This window comes from Erinaceus europaeus, chromosome 2, assembly GCF_950295315.1.
Source record: "Erinaceus europaeus chromosome 2, mEriEur2.1, whole genome shotgun sequence".
NCBI lineage: Eukaryota > Metazoa > Chordata > Mammalia > Eulipotyphla > Erinaceidae > Erinaceus > Erinaceus europaeus.
Window position 1 is genome coordinate 3419062 of NC_080163.1, and position 19866 is coordinate 3438927.

General features: G+C 48.2%; 1 protein-coding gene across 5 annotated transcripts in view; it reads right to left on the reverse strand.

Moving 5' to 3' along the window:
• The window catches only part of PLEKHA4 (pleckstrin homology domain containing A4), a 35090-nt gene extending 22683 nt beyond the window's left edge, over window positions 1-12407 (reverse strand). For 2 of the 5 annotated variants that reach the window (XM_060174056.1, XM_060174049.1), the window contains exons 1-6: window positions 11974-12407; window positions 11436-11525; window positions 1945-2052; window positions 1155-1227; window positions 961-1061; window positions 690-799 (exon numbers count right to left, since the gene is read on the reverse strand). In XM_060174056.1, coding sequence (XP_060030039.1) covers window positions 690-799; window positions 961-1061; window positions 1155-1227; window positions 1945-2052; window positions 11436-11519 — 476 coding nt within the window. In that variant the 5' untranslated portion in view covers window positions 11520-11525; window positions 11974-12407. Of the gene's footprint in view, window positions 1-689; window positions 800-960; window positions 1062-1154; window positions 1228-1944; window positions 2053-11435; window positions 11624-11973 lie in introns of those variants that run through there. The other 3 variants (XM_060174041.1, XM_060174026.1, XM_007535965.3) reach the window with 2 other exon arrangements.
• Between the last annotated feature and the right edge of the window lie 7459 nt (window positions 12408-19866).

The window sequence follows — 19866 nt, forward strand, 5'->3', positions numbered from 1 at the left end:
GAAGGATGAATATGGGATGATCTCACTCTCAGGCCGAAGTTGAAAAACAAGATTAGAAAAGAAAACACAAGTCGAACCTGAAATGGAATTGGAGTATTACACCAAAGTAAAAGACTCTGGGGTGGGTGGCTGGGTGGGGAGAATACAGGTCCATGAAGGATGATGAATGACATAGTGGGGGTTGTATTGTTAAATGGGAATCTGGGGAATGTTATGCATGTACAAACTATTGTATTTACTGTTGAATGTAAAACATTAAAAAAAAAAAAAACAGACTATATGACATATGAGAGAGTTTCACATGCAACAGAAAGAGAGAAGTCAGAGCACCACTCTCCCGCATGTGCTTTGCAAGTCTTACTTCAGACATGCATCCTGAATTCTACCAGTTAAGCTGTTTTTTTTTTTAATTTCTTTATTGGAGGATCAATGGTTTTGCAGCCGGAAGTAAATACAGTAGTTCATACCCCATGGCAACACTCGAGCTACTTTTCCAGCTATTTCATATCAGGTGTTGCTGCCCAACCTGGAGTGGGGTGGAGCCAACCAGAAAGTGCAAAATATTAATAAAGCGAGTTATGGGCATGGCACAGGAGCAAAAGGCTTTTCGCTGATTGGAGGAGTGTGTAGGGAAGACTTGTGGCTGATTGGACCGACAGGACGGGGTCGTGGCCTGGGCCCATACTCACCAATCATCCCCCTCAGCACGGGAGGCCCGGCCCAGAGCCCGCAGCCAGCCCCGCAGGTCCTCCAGGGTGTCCGCCGCCAGGACATAGGTCCTCATGCCCGCGTGCTCCGCCTGCGGGAAGAGAGGACCCCGCGCACCTAGAGGCCAGGGTCCTCCAGCAGGGAGGATACCAGGGATCCCGGGTATATGGTTTATCTGCAACCACGACGCACCAACGCCTGACCCCCACCACCTAGTTAGTGCTTTAGAGCTTAGTTGATGGACAGACTCACAGTGAAGGTGAAGCGCCGTCCCCGGGGAGCCCCTGGCCCATCCGGCCTGATACTGTAGCTGGGCAGCAGGACACTGCCCAGGATGCTCTCCTCGCGGCTGTCTGCAAAAGAGAGACCGGGCTCAGGGTTCTGGAGGCGCAGAGGCCAGAGAAAAGGAAGGGGGGAGGGCGCGCCCTGCCAGAGGAGGCACTGACCCTTGTAATAGAAGAGGCAATGGCCGGAGAGGACGAACCAGCGGCGTTTCCAGAGCCGGAGTCCAGCGCTATCCTGAGGAGAGAGAGAGTGGGAGGAGAGGCCCAAAAGGAGTAGATGGTTGTGTGACTGGGTATAACTGCACAAGGCAAGCCTGTTGCACATCTAGCCCGTCCCTCGTGGAACAAAGCCTAGTGGTGCCCCTCATGACAGGAGAAACCTCATCTTACTGGGGAGGTATGTGTTCCAGAGCATGCTGGAGATGCTTAAGTAGAGGAGTGAGGGCTGGGGAGACAGCATAAGGTTACGCAAAAGACTTTCGGGCCTGAGGCTCTGGGGTCCCAGGTTCAATCCCCAGCACCACCATCAGCTGGAGCTGAACATTGCTCTGGTCTCTTTCTCTGTACCGGTCTCTCTGCAGTAGCTCTTTTTCTTTCTTTCTTTTCTCTTTAAAAATTTTTTTTTTTTTTTTTTTATGAGAAAGACAGGAGGAGAGAGAAAGAACCAGACATCACTCTGGCACATGTGCTGCTGGGGATTGAACTCAGGACCTCATGCTTGAGACCTCATGCTTTACCACTGCGCCACCTCCCGGACCACACAGTAGCTCTCTTTCATGAACAATAAATAAATAAGTAAGAAATGAATGAAACAGGGACAGAATAAAAGGAGAAGCAATGATAACAAGAAAGCAGCCCCTCTGGAGACTTAGAAGGGGAGGAGCAGCAGTCAGTCAAGGGCACAGCCTTGAAGATCCCTGGTGCTGCCCTTCCCTGCTCAGGCTGTGCCCACCTGCTTGTGAAGCCAGCCTCGGATGTGCACTGGAAGGTTGGGATCCCTTCGGAGAGCATTGCCCCTCTTCCCGAAGGCGTGCACCTTGCTTACTGCACGGGTGGGCTTCTGTGGAGAAGAAGGACATAAGTGAGCAGAGGCAGTGCGGCCAGCTGGTGGGCCGCCTTGCCATGTAGGACACCCAGCGCTGGAAGGAAGCTTCGGTACTGTAGTTTCTCTTTCTCTGTCTCTCTGTCTGAAAAAATAAAGGAAGAAAGCAAGGAGGGAGGGAGAGAGGGAAGGAGGGAGGGAGGGAGTTAGGAAGGAAGGAAGGAAGACACACAGACTTCGGATGGCCCTGACTCAGCTGATCTCAGAAACCAAACCGAGTCAGAGAAGAAGCTGGGTTTGGAGAGGCGGAGCTTGTAGCGTGGGGTCCAGAACACCCTAAATGAGCAGGTGCAGGCTTTGGGAGACAAGGAAGGGGCTGAAGGGGAAGGGCTTTACTGATCAAGGGTCCACTCCACCAGAATCATAGTAAATAAATCTTTTTTTAAAAAAAAAACTATTGGGAGTCGGGCAGTAAAGCAGCAGCTTAAGCATACATGGTGCAAAGTGCAAGGACTGGCATAAGGCTCCTGGTTTGAGCCCCTAGCTCCCCACCTGCAGGGGAGTCGCTTCACAGGTGGTGAAGCAGGTCTGTAGGTGTCTGTCTTTCTCTCCCCCTCTCTGTCTTCCCCTCCTCTCTCCATTTCTCTCTGTCCTATCCAACAATGACGACAACAATAATAACTACAACAATAAAACAAGGGCAAAAAAGAGAATAAATATTTTTTTTAATCTATGGATGGTGGGCCAGGAAGTGGTGTAGTCAGTGGCTACAGTATTGGACTTAGAAGTATGAAGCCTGGAGTTCAGTCTCTGAAACTGAATGTGCCAGAGCGCTCTCTCTCTCCCTCTCTCTCTTTCTCTATCTAATTAAGATAGTAGAATAGTGTGCTGCTTTGCCATATAGATGACAAGGTTCTACCCTGCCATCACTGCACTTAGGGAAGCTTGGAGCAGCGATGTCTTTCAGCTCTGTCTCTGAAAATAAATAAATCTTTTCTTTTCCAGGTTCAGTCCCCAGCATCACTATAAGCCAGAGCTGAGGGGGCTACGGAGTATTTCTCTTCTCCCTTACCAACTACAAATATCAAAGGAGACCACCTGGGACCGCAACAAGACAGGACTAGAAGTACTTTGGGAACTCACCAAATCATCAGACCATCCAGAGACCACAACTCTGCCCAGATCTCCATATCTACGCAGTTGAGAAACTTCTCTAAAGAACAAGGAATATCAAAGATCACCTGAGATGCAACAAGGCGAGACCGGGACTGCTTTGGGAACCCACCAAGTCACCGGTGAGTGAAAACACATGTGGCTCATGGACAGAGAGGAGCCTGAGGAGAGACTCCTGGGGCTAAAGGCCACATCTAGTGGCTGGTGACACAGTCTGGCAGTTCACCACCTCCAGTTGGTTTTAACAACAAAAGACTGTTGAAGGGAGGAGAGGACTCCCCTAAGACTTACCAGGTGCAACTGTGAGTCTCCATTGCTACTGCCTTCAGAGGCTGGAGCAGCAGGGGGGGAGGCCCTTGACATGGGGGCGGGGGGGGGGGGCAGAGAACTGACCAGGAAACTCAGGAGAAGATCTACACCCCTGGTGGTCTAGCAATGGAGCTCTATAACAGGAGCCTTTCCACATTGTTCTCCTGATGAGGACATGATGAATAATTGCCTTAGAACCTACAGACTTAAACAAGACTTATTTAGAAACTAAACTCACAGGGCCTAGCAGTGATGCCCAGCTTGGCTCTGGCTGCTGAAAAAGAAGCTGAATTGAGCCGAGAACTTTGGATCCTTGGAGTGTGGGAGTCTCTTTGCTTAACCACTATGCTATCTATCCCCCACCCTGCTTTATCTCTTGGTCAGGAGTGAGTGATTAAGCTAAAAAAAAAAAAACCTATTTATAGTTAAAAAGCCCTCAGGCTACTATAGCCTACAGGGAAGAAAAAGAACAAAAGAGGTTTAAACAACCACTGTGCTTCAACTCAGGGATTGATATAACATTGAATCAACTATTAATTTCCACAACTGTGAACTCTTTAAGTACCTTACTTAGACACAAGTCAATCCAGGCAAGAGTCATCAGTGGCTGAAAAATACTGAGAGAAGAACTTCATAACATACTATAATAATGGTTAAACCAAGGAGAAACATTGGAGAAATGAACCAGGACAAAAGTCCAACTAAAAGTCTCCCAAAGGTAGAAGCACAGAAGAATGAGATCAACATCCAAACACTAACTGAGGAGTTAGTCAAAGCAGTGAAGGAAGAGTTTGAAAGAATTGTCATCAGAGGGAGTTGGGTGGTAGTGCAGCAGATTAAGAGCAGGTGGCGCAAAGTGCAAGGACTGGTATAATGGTGTAAGGATCCCAGTTCAAGCACCCAGCTCCCCACCTGCCGGGGAGTCTCTTCACAAGCAGTGAAGCAGGTCTGCAGGTGTCTATCTTTCTCTCCCCTTCTCTGTCTTCCCCTCCTCTCTCCATTTTTCTCTGTCTTATCCAACAATGACAACATCAATAACAACAACAATAATAACTATAAAAATAAAGCAACAAGGGCAACAAAAGGGAATAAATAAATAAATATTTTTTAAAAAAAGAATTGTCATCAGAAATGCAGAAACAACAAATGAGACTCTGAAAGAAAGTGAAAACTAGGGGGCCGGGCAGTAGTGCAGCGGGTTAAATTCACATGGCACAAAGCACAAGGATCTGCATAGGGATCCCAGTTCAAGCCCCTGACTCCCCACCTGCAGGGGGGTCACTTCACAAGTGGTGAAGTAGGTCTGCAGGTGTCTGTCTTTCTCTCCCCCTCTGTCTCCCCTCCTCTCTCCATTTCTCTCTGTCCTATCCAACAACGACAAGGGTAACAAAAAGAGAAGAAATGTAGTGGATTCATAGTGCAGGCACTGAGCCCCATCAATAACCTTGGAGGCAAAGAAAGAAAGAAAGAAAGAAAGAAAGAAAGAAAGGAGAAGAAAAGAAAGCACTAACTATCTCGAGGTCATCAGAGAGCTGAAAGCTGAAATAGCTGAGCTCAGAGCACAACTAGCTAAACAAGCTGATACAGCATCAGAATAGGGTAACCAAATAGCTGAGCTACAGAAAACAACAGAGGGGAGAGAGAATAGAATAAATGAGGCAGAAAATAAAATTAGCAAGATTGAGGACAAATTAGAGAAAACTTAGAAGAAAGATATCTCAAAAAGGGATTAAGAGATACTAAAAACAACAGAGACATATGGGATGACATCAAAGAAATAATATACGCATTATAGGCCTACCTGAGGAAGAGAGGGAGGGGAAGAAAGCATTCTACAGGACATAATAGCTGAGAACTTCCCTAGTTTAGACAAAACAAAAGACATAAAGGTTCAAGAAATCCAGAGGTTTCCAAACAGAATTAACCCCGACTTTAAGACACCAAGACACATCATATTTAGAATGAAAAGGAATAAGGATAAAGAATGGATCCTGGGAAGTTAGGTGGTAGTGAATCTGGTTAAGTGCGCATGGCGCAAAGCACAAGGACCAGCATAAGGATCCCAGTTCGAGCCCCCAGCTCCTCACTTGCAAGAGGGGTCCCTTCACAGGTGGTGAAGCAGGTCTGCAGGTGTCTGACTTTCTCTCTCCCTCCCTGTCTTCCCTTCCTCTCTCCATTTCTCTCTGTCCTAACAATGACATCAATTACAACAACTATAATAACTAAAACAAACAATTTTAAAAAGCACAACAAAAAAGAAAATTAATAATAATAAAAGAATGGATTCTGGAGGTTGCAAGAGAAAACCAAAGAGTCACCTACAGAGGAAAACCCATGAGATCAGCAGCAGACTTTTCACACAAACACTACAGGCCAGAAGAGAATGGCAAGATATCTATCTAGTGCTCCATGAGAAAGGCTTTCAACCAAGACTATAGTATCCTGCTAGACTGTCATTCAGACTAGATGGAGGCATCAAAACCTTCTCAGACAAGCAACAGTTGAAGGAATCAACTATCACCAAACCTGCCCTGAGAGAAGTTCTGAAAGGTCTGCTATAAACAGACCACCATAAATATGCCATATATCAGAACACTCTAAAAATCTACAATAGTGGCATCAAAATATCTTCAATGTATAATATCAATAAATATCAATGGCCTGAATTCACCTATTAAAAGGCACAGAGTAGGAAGATGGATCAGAAAATACAACCCAACAATATGCTGTCTACAGGAAATCCACCTAACTCAGCAAGACAAACTCAGACTCAAAGGGAAAGGATGGAAAACTATCATACAAGCCAATGGAACACACACACACACACACACACACACACACACACACACACACGGCAGGAACAGTTATGCTTACATCTGACACAATAGACCGTAAAATAAATAAAAATTTAAAAGATAGGCATGGACATTACTTAGTGCTCAGAAGATCAATCTATCAAGAGGACTTAATGATTATCAACATCTATGCACCCAAGGAGAGGCCATCTTAATACATCAAACATCTACTGAAAGATCTACAGCAATATATTAATAGCAACCCAGTAATAGTAGGGGACTTCAACACCCAACAACTTGACAGATCATCCAGGCAGAAAATCAATAAAGAAATGAGGGAGCTAAATGAAGACATAGATAAACTAGAACTATTGGACATTTTCAGAGTAAAAATGGTGACTTCACCATTTTCAGCCCATGGTGGATGGAGCTTGAAGAAACCATGTTAAGTGAAATAAGTCAGAAACAGAAGGATGAATAGGGATGATCTCATTCACAGACAAAAGTTGAAACACAAGATCAGAAGCGAAAACACTAAGCAGAAATTGGACTGGAGTTGGTGGATTGCACCAAAGTAAAAGACTCTGGGGTGGGTGGGTATTGGGGGAGGAAGAGTTCAGTTTCTGGAACAGGATGGCAGAGGACCTAGTGGAGGTTGTATTGTTGTGTGGAAAAATGAGAAATGTTATATATATACAAACTATTGTATTTACTGTTGACTGTAAAACATTAATCCCCCAATAAAGAAAGAAAATACATAAAGTAACAATTATCAGAAAAGCCGTTAAGTGCACGTGGCGCAGAGTGCAAGGACCACCATAAGGATCACAGTTCGAGCCTCTGGCTCCCCTCCTGCAGGGGATTTGCTTCACAAGCAGTGAAGCAGGTCTGTAGGTGTCTGCCATTTTTTGTTTGTTTGTTTGTTTTGTTTTAATTTTTTAAAATATTTATTTTATTTATTTATTCCCTTTTGTTGCCCTTGTTGTTTTATTGTTGTAGTTATTATTGTTGTTGTCATTGTTGGATAGGACAGAGAGAAATGGAGAGAGGAGGGGAAGACAGAGAGGAGGAGAGAAAGATAGACACCTGCAGACCTGCTTCACCGCCTGTGAAGCGACTCCCCTGCAGGTGGGGAGCCGGGGGCTCGAACCAGGATCCTTACGCCGGTCCTTGTGCTTTGCGCCACCTGCGCTTAACCCGCTGTGCTACAGCCTGACTCCTGGTGTCTGTCTTTCTCTCCCCCTGTCTTCCCCTCCTCTCTCTATTTCTCTCTGTCCTATCCAACAACAATGATATCAATGAGAACAACAATAACTACAACAATAAAACAAACAAGGACAACAAAAGGGAATTAATTAATTGATTGATTTTTAAAAAGCCAGAGCTGAGAAGTGCTCTGGTAAATTAATTAAATTGAAGATATGTATTTGGGGGGCTGGATGGTGGCATACCTGGTTGAGAGCATGTGTTACAGTACATAAGGACCTGGGTTCAAGCCCCCAGTCCCCACCTGCAGGGGGAAACCTTTGCAAGTGGTGAAGCAGTGCTGCAGGTGTCTTTCTGTCTCTGTCTCTCTCTATCACCCCCTTCCCTCTCTTTCTGGCTGTCTCTATCGAATCAGTAAAGATAATAATAATAATAAACAATAAAATAAATAAAGATATATATTTTTTAGCCTGAGGGGTTAGGTTAAAACTAGGGAAATGGCTGCAGAAGTAACTGAATGTCATCACTGACTGACTATTCACTTTGGATCCAAGTAGCTTGGGCCTCCCTGGGGTCTTATTTGCCAGAAAAGAAAGAAGGGAGAGTCGGGCGGTAGCTCAGTGGGTTAAGTGGTGCAAAGGGCAAGGACCAGCATAAGGATCCAGGTTCGAGCCCCCGGCTCCCCACCTGCAGGGGAGTCGCTTCACAGGCAGTAAAGCAGGTCTGCAGGTATCTGTCTTTCTCCCCCTCTCTGTCTTCCCCTCCTCTCTCCATTTCTCTCTGTCCTAACAACAATGATATTAATAACAACAACAATAACTACAACAACAATAAAAAAATAAGGGCAACAAAAGGGGAAATATATATATATATATATATATATATATATATATATAGAGAGAGAGAGAGAGAGAGAGAGAGAGAGAGAGAGGAAGAGAGAGAGAGGGAGAGAGGGAGAAGGGTCTTTCCTGGGGGATTTCAGAAACGGTAGGTCTCTCTGCTAGGTCAGATGGCTGTCCTAACAGGACACTCTCAGTGCTTCTGCTTCTTCTTTTTAAATATATTATCTTTATTTATTTATTTATTTATTTAATGGATTGAGACAGCTAGAAATTGAGAGGAAGGAGGAGATAGCAAGGGATAGATACAGAGAGACACCTGCAGTCCTGCTTCACTATTTGTGAAGCTTTCCCCCTGCAGGTGGGGACCAGGGGCTTGAACCTGGGTCCTTCAGGTGTGCCACCACCCAGTACCTCTTCTTCCTTTAATATATATAATTTACTTTTTATTGAGACAGAAAGAAGGAAAGGGAGGGAGAAAGTCTGTGTGTGAGAGTGACCTGCAGCACTGCTTCACCATTTGTGAAGTTTCTCTCCTGCAGGTGCAGACTGGGGATTTGAACCTGGGTCCTTGTGGCATTGTTCCGTGTGCTCTCTACTTGGTGCACCACCTCCCAGCCCCCAACATTCTCAGTTCCAGTCAGGGCCACCAGCCAGCCCTGCAGCAAGAGAGGTGGCAAAGTGGCAGAGCTCAGGACTTAGAAGCATGAGGCTCAGGATTCAGTCCTTGGCACTGCATTGCCAGAGTGACACTCAGGCTCTCCCATAAACAAATATTTGTTTATTTATTTTTAATATTTATTTATTTATTCTCTTTTGTTGCCCTTGTTTTATTGTCGTAATTATTGTTGTCGTCGTTGTTGGATAGGACAGAGAGAAATGGAGAGAGGAGGGGAAGATAGAGAGGGGGAGAGAAAGACAGACACCTGCAGACCTGCTTCACCGCCTGTGAAGCGACTCCCCTGCAGGTGGGGAGCCGGGGGCTCGAACCAGGATTATTATACCGGTCCTTGCGCTAACCTGCTGCGCTACCACCTGACTCCCCATAAACAAATATTTAAAAAGAAAGAAGGATGGGGCCCAGTCTGGCACACCCTGTTGAGCACACACATTACCCAGCACAAGGATCGAGGTTCAAATCCCAGGTCCCTGCCTACAGGAGGGAAGCTTCATGAGTATTGCAGGTTTCTCTCACTATTTATATATTATTGGATACAGACTGAGGAAATTGAGCACACATTTTACAAAGCATAAGTACCCAGGCTCCAGCCCCTGGTCCCCACCTGCAGGGGGAAAGCTTCATGAATGATGAAGCAGGGCTGCAGGTCTCTCTCTCTCCCGGTCTTCCCCTCTCCTCTTGATTTCTGACTGTTTCTATCCAATAAATAAAGCTAATAGGAAGAAGAAAAAGAAACTGAGATGGAAGCGGGAGTCAGAGAGAGAGACCTGCAGCACTGTTTCAGCCTTTATGAAGGTGGGTACTGAGGGCTTGAACTTGGGCCCTTGTACCTGGTACTCAACTGAGTACGCCACCACCCTGCCAATTCTCTCTCATTCTTTATCTCCCTTTTCTTCCCTCTTGATTTCTTTCTGTCTCTATCCAATAAATAATAAATAAGGGCAAGGAAGATAGCATATTTATGCAAAAAGACTTTCAGGCCTGAAACTCCAAGGCCCACCACCATTGGACCACCATTACCAACACAGAGAGAAAAGAAGGGAAGGGAAAGGAAGGAAAGGGAAGGAAGGAGGAGGGAAAGAAGAAGAGGAAAGGAGAGGAGAGGAGGGGAGGGGATAGGAGGGGAGGGGAGGGGAGGGGAGAGGAGAGGAGAGGAGAGGAGAGGAGAGGAAGGAGAGAAGGGGAGGGAAGGGGAGAGGAGAGGAGAGGAGGGGAGGGGAGGGGAGGGGAAGGGAGAGGAGAGGAGATGAGAGGAAGGAGAGGAGGGGAGGGAAGGGGAGAGGAGAGGAGGGGAGGGGAGGGGAGGGGAGGGGAAGGGAAAGGAGAGGAGAGGAGAGGAAGGAGAGAAGGGGAGGGAAGGGGAGAGGAGAGGAGAGGAGGGGAGGGGAGGGGAGAGGAAAGGAGATGAGAGGAAGGAGAGAAGGGGAGGGAAGGGGAGAGGAGAGGAGGGGAGGGAGAGGAGGGGAGGGGAGGGGAGGGGAGAGGAGAGGAGATGAGAGGAAGGAGAGGAGGGGAGGGAAGGGGAGAGGAGAGGAGGGGAGGGGATAGGAGGGGAGGGGAGAGGAGAGGAAGGAGAGAAGGGGAGGGAAGGGGAGAGGAGAGGAGGGGAGGGGAGAGGAGGGGAGGGGAGGGGAGGGGAGAGGAGAGGAGATGAGAGGAAGGAGAGAAGGGGAGGGAAGGGGAGAGGAGAGGAGAGGAGGGGAGGGGAGAGGAGGGGAGGGGAGAGGAGAGGAGATGAGAGGAAGGAGAGGAGGGGAGGGGAGGGAAGGGGAGAGGAGGGGAGAGGAGAGGAGGGGAGGGGAGGGGAGGGGAGGGGAAGGGAGAGGAGATGAGAGGAAGGAGAGGAGGGGAGGGAAGGGGAGAGGAGGGGAGGGGAGAGGAGAGGAGGGGAGGGGAGAGGAGGGGAGGGGAGGGGAGAGGAAGGAGAGAAGGGGAGGGAAGGGGAGAGGAGGGGAGAGGAGGGGAGGGGAGGGGAGGGGAGGGGAAGGGAGAGGAGAGGAGAGGAGAGGAGAGGAGAGGAGAGGAGAGGAGAGGAGAGGAGAGGAGAGGAGGGGAGGGGAGGGGAGGGTAGAGGAGAGGAGAGAAGAGGAGGGGAGGGGAGGGCTCATCCCTTCTGAGTTCCCTGGAAGGAGGCTCTGAGCCGGGAGTGGCGTTATCTTAGCAACCGGAATCTGCAGCCAGGCTGTGTCTCTGGCGCAGAATTAGGAAACTCCGAGGGGTGGGGCGCTGTGGGGGGAGAGGGAATGCACTGAATTCCTAGCGGCAAGCTGGGACCTTCCAGGGCCAGCAGACCGCGTGGATCCCCGCCCTTCACTCTGGGGGCAAAGAGGGTCCTTGAAGGGCTGGGGGGGCTAGGGAACCCAACCACCAGCCCAGAGGCGCCCCCACCCCGAAGCTGACCTTGGCACTCAGGCTGTTGAGCGACGAGATGGTGGAGGCGCTGCTGCCCCGGCTGAGGCTGCTCCGGGGTCTGCCCTCCTCCATGGACGGCTGGGGAGGAAGAAAGGGGCTGTGTGCGGGGCTCTGCGGCGTCCCGGCTGGGCACAGAGACCCGGTCAGGGGCTCGCAGGTCGGAGCGGGGAGCCTGGGGAGAAAGGACCTGTTGTTTGGGGACTTGGGGGGAGGTGCTGGGGGCGGCCCTGGCCTGGGACCCAATGCCCAGAGCGGTGCCAGTAGAGGTGGGCGGCGTGGGCAGCTGTTCGCAGGCCGGGACACAGAATAGGGGCTCCTTTCTTCCAGCCCCCCTGCACCCTGACCTGGAATGTGACCCTCTCTGAGTAGGGGGCCGCCCCCTTCCCCATCCCTGCCTTGCTTCTGCTGCCTCCACCCCCCTGTCTCCTGTCCAACACCCCCCCCCCGCCTCCATGCACCCTCAAAGCAAAGTCCCTTCCCTTCATAGCACCCCCAGGCAGCCTGTCCAGTCGGGTAGGGGGCTTACCAGGTCGGGGTCCCCACGACAGGGGGGCAGGGCAGGGGGCTAGAGGAGAGACAGCGTCCACTCAGTCCCCTTCTGTCTCCTAGATGCTACCTCTTGAAGGCCCTTCTGCCTTCCCACCTGCTCATTCAAACACTTTCTGTCTCTGCCTGTTGGTCTGAAGGTCCTCCTTCTTGTGGTCTCTTCACTCTAGATGGTCTGCAGCCTCTCTCTCTCTCTCTCATCTGTCTCTCTCAGTCTCTCACTCACTCATTCTCTCTCTCCCTTCCATATCACTTTATCTTTCTGTGTCTCTCCAAATCTTTTTCCTCTTGAACTGTATGTATGTCCAAAGTTTCTATCTGGTTCTGTCTCTCCTGCTCAGTCTCTTCCCTTTTCCCCTTCTCTCTCTCCCTCCCTCCACGTCTGCTCTTTCCTCTCCCTGACTCCCTTTCTCTCTTCCCTCCCTCTCCCTGTTTCTCTTTTCCTCTCTACAGCTCGGGCCAGCCGCCCACGCCTGCTGTCTCCCCTCCCAATCCCGGCTGACGCCGCCCCTCCTGGCCACCCCACCACTGCCTGACCCCTGACTCAGCTGCCCCCACAGTGAGGGGAGGGGCCGCCCTGCCCTGCCCCCCACCCCTTTGAGTCGCTGCCAGATCTGGACCTGCCCAAGTCCCCCAAAGGCTGAGGCTGGGGAGTACAAGGTGGGTCTAGACTCAGGGGCCCCATGGGCTGTCGGGGGCCAGGGGGTCACATCCTGCACCCATAAAGGAGGTAGCACGTGAGGCTTACACACCGTGTGCATGGGAGGGTGTGTGCTTTGAGCCAGGACTCGTGAGCTGAGTGGAACTGGGGATTTGGAAATGCAGCTGGGGGCAAGGGGGTGTCCTGGTTGGAGAAGAGGTGACACTGGTTTGTCATTTCATTCTGCCTAAAGCAGAGTCAAGTGCCCTGTCCTGTGACCATCTCAGATCCTGATGAGAACTAAACTCTGTTGAGATGACCTTCTTAGGTAGGTCTGTGATTTGGGGGCTCCCTTCCACCGATTTATTTGTTTGTTTATTGGAACCTGTTTTTTTTAAATATCTTATTTATTTATAAATGAGAAAGATAGGAAAGAGAAAGAGCCAGACATCACTCTGGCACATGTGCTGCTGGGGATTGAACTCAGGACCTCATGCTTGAGAGCCTGATGCTTTACCACTGCGCCACCTCCCGGACCACGGGAATGTGTTTTTTTTTTTTTTTTTTCCTTTTTTGTTGTTGTTGCCCTTGTTGTTTTATTGTTGTAATTATTGTTATTATTGTTGTTATCGTCACTGTTGGATAGGACAGAGAGAAATGGAGAGGGGAGGGGAAGACAGAGAGGGGGAGAGAAAGACAGACACCTGCAGACCTGCTTCATCGCCTGTGAAGCAACTCCCCTGCAGGTGGGGAGCCGGGGGACTACAACTGGTGGTTGCGCTTCGCGCCACCTGTGCTTAACCCTCTGCAATACCGCCTGACTCCCTGATTTGTTTATGATGAAAGAGAATAAGAGAGAGAGAGAGGAGAACCAGAAAATCATTCTGGCACATGTGTTGCTAGGGTTCAAACTTGGAACCACATCTGGAGAATTCAACACTTTCTCTTTTTCTTTTCTTTTTTTAAAATCTTTTTAGTCAGTTTTTTTCCCTTTTTTGTTGCCCTTTTTTATTACTGTTGTTGTTGTAGTTATTGTTGTTATTGATGTCTTCGTTGTTGGCTAGGACAGAGAGAAATGGAGAGAGGAGGGGAAGACAGAGAAGGGGAGAGAAAGACAGACACCTGCAGACCTGCTTTACCACCTGTGAAGCAACAACCCTGCAGGTGGGGAGCCGGGGGCTCGAACCGGGATCCTTTTGCAGGTCCTTGTGCTTTGCGCCACGTGCGCTTAACCCGCTGCGCTACAGCCCGACTCCCTTTAAAATCTTTTTTAAAATTTATTTGTCTTTACTGGATACACAGACAGAAATCAGAGGGAAGAAGGACATAGAGAGGGAGAGAGATAGAGAGACACCTGCAGCACTACCTCACCTCTCGCAAAGGTTTCCCCCTGCAGGTGGGGACTGGGGGCTCTAACAGGACCCATGTACGCTGTAACGTGTGCGTGCGCTCCACCAGGTGCGCTACCACCCAGCCCCCTCCCACTTTCTGTTTTCTTTCTTTCTTTCTTTCTTTCTTTCTTTCTCTACTTTTCCTTCTTTCTTTCTTCTTCTGCTCTTATTATTATTATTTTGTGAGGAGATAACCATTATACACTCTTTGCAGCCCACATTTCTCCACTGTACCACCTCCCCTGGGGTGCAGAGGCTGGGCACTGGAGCACCCAGTGGGCTAGACTTGAATCTGGCTGAGCAGTGCTCTGGGGAGAAGGGGGAGGGAGAAGGCGAGGGAGAGGGGAAGGGGAAGGAGGAGGGAGAGGGGAGGGAGAAGGCGAGGGAGAGGGGAAGGGGAAGGAGGAGGGAAGTCAGTGAAATAGCTCACTTGCATTCAAGTCTGGCCCACACCGCACTAGAGGAAGTGAGGAAGTTTCAATGCTAGGGACTCTCTCTCTCTTTCTGTGTCTTTCAAACTGGTTAAGTCCCAGTGATGACAAAAAAAAAAAAAAAAAAAAGTCTCTGGGAGTGGTGAATTTGTGCTAGCGCAAAGTCAGGGTTACATACACACACACAGGTGAGAGCGCAAAGTCGTGGTCACATACACACACACACAGGTGAGAGCCAGAAGAGATGGTGCTGGGAAAGGGACTCAGAATCTCTCTCTCTCTGTTTCCCAAAGCACTGCTCAGCTCTGGCCTATGGTGGTGAATCTGGGCTTCTGGAGCCTCAGGTGGGAGAGTCTCTTTGCATAACTATTATGCTATCTAGCCCACCCAAAGTGTTTCTCTCTCCTCTCTTTTCATTAATAAATAAAATCGGGAGTCGGGCTGTAGCGCAGCGGGTTAAGCGCAGGTGGCGCAAAGCACAAGGACCGGCATAAGGATCCCGGTTCGAACCCCGGCTCCCCACCTGCAGGGGAGTCGCTTTACAGGCGGTGAAGCAGGTCTGCAGGTGTTTATCTTTCTCTCCTCCTCTCTGTCTTCCCCTCCTCTCTCCATTTCTCTCTGTCCTATCCAACAACGACAACAACAACAACAATAATAACTACAACAATAAAACAACAAGGGCAACAAAAGGGAATAAATAAATAAAATAAATATTAAAAAAATAATTAAAAAAATAAATAAAATCTTTAAAAAAAAAGTAGTCTGGGAGGTGGTGCAGTGGTTAAAGCACTGGATTCTCAAGCATGAGGTCCTGAGTTCAATCCCTGGCAGCACATGTACCAGAGTGATGTCTAGATCTTTCTCTCTGTCCTCTTTCATTAATAAATAAATAAAATCTTTTTTAAAGAAATATTTATTTATTTTCCCCTTTTTGTTGCCCTTGTTGTTTTTCATTATTGTTGTAGTTGTTACTGATGTCATCATTGTTGGATAGAACAAAGAGAAATGGAGAGAGGAAGAGAAGATAGAGTTTAAGGTCCTGAGTTCAAGCCCCGGCAGCACATGTACCAGAGTGATGTCTGGTTCTTTCTCCCTTTCCTCCTATCTTTCTCATCAATAAATAAATAAAAGCTTTAAATAAAATAAGACTTATTTACGTATTAACATGAGAAAAAGAAGGAGAGGATGAGAACATCACTATGGCACATGTGATACCAGGAATCCAATTTGGGACCTCATGGTTATAAGTCTTTTTTTAAAAAAATTATTTATTTTCCCTTTTGTTGCCCTTGTTTTATTGTTGTAGCTATTATTGTTGTTGATATTGATGTCATCTTTGTTGCATAGGACAGAGAAAAATGGAGAGAGGAGGGGAAGACAGGGACAGGGAGAGAAAGACAGACACCTGCAGACCTGCTTCACCGCCTGTGAAGCGACTCCCCTGCAGGTGGGGAGCCAGAGGCTCGAACCGGGATCCTTACACCAGTCCTTGCAGTTCGAGCCACCTGCACTTAACCCAGACTCCCTGGGAATTGAACATAGAACCGCTTGGAACCTTGTGTTTACAAATCCAAAGCTTTAACATTATTACCTTCTGGCCCATCTCCCCCCAACCCCTGGCTTTATTTATATGGTAAAACAGAGAAAGGTAGCGAGGGAGGAGAGAAAGGAGAGATACCCACAGCACTGCCCCACCACTCACAAAGCAGGTGGGGACCAGGGACTTGAACCAAGGTCTTCACAGATGGTAATGTGTGCCCTCTACCAGGTATGCCAACACCTAGCCATTCACTTTTTCCCTCTTCTGGTTTTCTTCTTCCTTCTCATCATCGTCTTTTCCTCCTTCTTTTTAAAGATGTGTGTATTTAATTATTTGCATTTATGTTTATTATCTTTATGTATTTATTGGCTAGAGATGATTAGAAATCAAGAGGGAAGGGGGAGATAGAGAGGGAGAGAGACAGAGCGACACCTGCAGCCCTGCTTCACCACTCTCCTGGGGACTAGGGGCTCAAACCTGGGTCCTTACACATTGTAATATGTGCACTCAACCAGGTGCACCACCGTCTGACACCCCCCCCCCCTTGCCGGGCTGGGCTGACTTCACGGGCGGTAGAGAGACGACCAGGGACTCATGGCTGAGCTGGGAAGCAGTATCTCGTTCATTAATCAGATACATCGCCTTTTATGCATCTCTTCACCGGAAGTGGCAAGCGAAAGGAAATGACTAGGAGAGGGGGCGGAGCAAAAAAAAGAGCAAACAGAACATAGAAAGCTTCCATCAAACCAGTGGGGATTAAACCAATACTTTGCAGGCAGGGCGGGACCCAGGTAAAACAGCGATTATGTAAATAGACCACACTATAAGTAATACAAGCGAACCTAATGTGGTGATCAAAACAGAAGGTCTTATAAGTAGAATTTAGAAGCAGACCAACACCCCCCAAGATGTATTTATTTATGAGAAGGGGGTGGGGAGAACCAGAACATTGTTCTGGCATATGCTGGGGGTCAAACTTGGGACCTGGTGCTTAGGGTTCAATCTTTTTTTTCTTTTTTAATATTTATTTACTTATTCCCTTTTGTTGTCCTTGTTGTTTTATTGTAGGAGTTATTATTGTTGTTGTTATTGATGTCGTCGTTGTTGGATAGGACAGAGAGAAATGGAGAGAGGAGGGGAAGACAGAGAGGGGGAGAGAAAGATAGACACCTGCAGACCTGCTTCACTGCTTGTGAAGTGACTCCCCTGCAGGTGGGGAGCCTTTTGCTGGTGCTTGCACTTCGCACCACGTGCGCTTAACCCGCTGCACTACCGTCCAACTCCCTGGGTTCCATCTTTCACTCACTGCACCACCTCCAGAGTGGAAGTCGGGCCTCCTGCTTGCAGGTTGGCTGCTCTGCTGCTTCGCAGCCTCCCAGACTGTCAAGCAGAGGTTTTGTTTAGGTTTGAAATAAGGGGAAACCCAGTAACTGGGGACCTGGCTCAGCTGGCGGAGCATCAGCCGTTCATATCCTAGCTTGCGAGTTCCGTCCCTGGCGTGTGCTGGAATAGTGTTCTGACTTCTCTCTCTCTCTGCCTGATGTGTAACTTCAATCTCATGTATGTAATACATAAGTTTATTTATGTATGTAATGTGGCACACCTGGTTAAATGCACACATTACAGTGTGCAGGGACCCAGGTTCAAGCCCCTGATCCCCACCTGTGGAGGAAAGCTTATGAGTGGTGACGCAGGCTGTAGATGCCTTTCTTCCCCCTCTCCTGTTGGGGTCTGCTTGGCCCCCGATCTAGGCCCAGCAGACATTCCGTAAGCCTGGCTCGAGTTTCACTGATGGTCACTAACTTCCTCAGAGTGACACAGCATTTCCTGTACGCTGTACCTAAATTCACCTCTGCCCTCCAGCTGATGATGCCTAAAGAGCATGATGGTGACGCCACCTCACACCACCTCTAACGTCATCTCACCCTACCTTCCCATCCCTGCCTCTACCCCCTGCCTATAAAAAATGGTCTTTTTCTCAATAAAGCGAGTCACTGCCTTGACAGAACTCCCGACTTGGTGTGGTGTCTTTTCTCAAGTCGTCGACACTCTCCCTCCCGCTCAGCCCCAGAAGGGGGGTCCGGCTGGTCCAGATCTCCCCTCCTGGCGACTACCTGTCAGGGAGAACCCCGACACTCTCCCTCTCTCCCTCTCTCCCTCTCTATCTCTCCCTCCCCTCTCAATGTCTCTCTGCCTCTAACCAATAATAAATAAATAAATAAATAAATAAATAAATAAATACAAATATATTAAAAAAATCAAAGGTCTACCAAGTCAGTGATGAGATATAGCCACTTGTCATATAAACCACCCAGGTCCAAGCTTAGCCCCCCCCACACACACACACACTGGAAGGAGCTTCCCTGCTGCTGTCTGTCCCTGTCTCTGCTCCTTTTCTCTCTCTTTTCCCAGACCACTGCTCAGTTCTGGCTTAGGGAACTTCAGAGCCTCAGGCATTGTCTTTGGCATAACCATTTATACTATCTCTCCCACACTCTTTCACTCTCTGCCTCTATCTAAAATAAATAAATAAATAGCTTCCAAGTCTTGTGGTCTGGGAGATGGCACAGTGGACAAAGCACTGGACTCTCAAGCATGAGGTCCTGAGTTCAATTCCCAGTAGCACATGTACCAGAGTGACGTCTGGTTCTTTCTCCTCCTATCTTCCTAATCAGTAAATAATAAATTAAAAAAAAAAAAGAAAAACATCTACCAAGACAAAGGCAGGGGAAAGGAAGAGGAGGAGGAGAAAAGGAAAGGGAAAGGGAAAGGGAAAAGGAAGAAAATAAATGAAATAGGGTGGGGGTAGAGCATAATGGTTATGCAAAGAGACTTTCTTTCATGCCTGAGGCTCTCAAGTCCCAGGTTCAATCCCCCACACCGCCATAAGCCAGAGCTGAGCAGTGCTCTGGGGAAAAAAAAAAGCAAAAACCCCACAGAACCTAATATCTCCAACTCTTCTGCTTTTCCACTGTGTCACCTTCCAGGCCAAAAAAAAAAAAAAGAAATGAAATAAGGGAAACTCTAGCCTGGTGACTGAGCTGGGAAGGCATCTGAGTTTTTGTTTCAGTATCCACACGCCACATACAACTTTCTTTCTCTTCCTCTCTCCTGGAGAGTTCTTTCTTTTTCTTTTTTTTTTCTTTTTTAATAGTTTCTACTTAGACCTAGATAGCCTCATCATCTACCTTCTTTTTTTTTTAATTCATTTTATTTATTTTCCCTTTTGTTGCCCCTGTCGTTTTTTCATTGTTGTTGTAGTTATTATTGATAACTTGTTGTTGGATAGGACAGAGAGAAATTAAAGAGAGGAGGGGAAGACAGAGAGGGGGAGAGAAAGACAGACACCTGCAGACCTGCTTCACCGCCTGTGAAGTGACCCCCCCCTGCAGGTGGGGAGATGGGGGCTCTAACCCGGATCCTTACGCCCCTTGCGCTTTGTGCCATGTACATTTAAACCGCTGTGCTACTGCCGACTCCCTCCTTATGCTTTTTTTTTTTTTTTGAACATTTTATTTATTTATTGATGAGAGGCATAAGAAGAGAGAGAGAGAAAGAGCCAAACATCACTCTGGTACATGTGCTGCCAGGGATTGAACTCAGGATTGAGAGAACAACATTTTATCCACTGTGCCACCTCCGGGACCACTTCCTTATGTTTTAAAAACAAAACAGGAAGTTGAGAGCCTGCAGGTGGGGAGCTGGGGGCCCAAACCGGGATCCTTACGCTGGTCCTTGCGCTTTGCGCCAAGTGCGCTTAACCCGCTGCGCTACCGCCCGACTCCCTGAAGATTTCTTAACTACTAATAGTAGAGAACCAGAACTTCATCACTCCGGCATATGTGATGATATGTGATGCCAGATGTCAGGG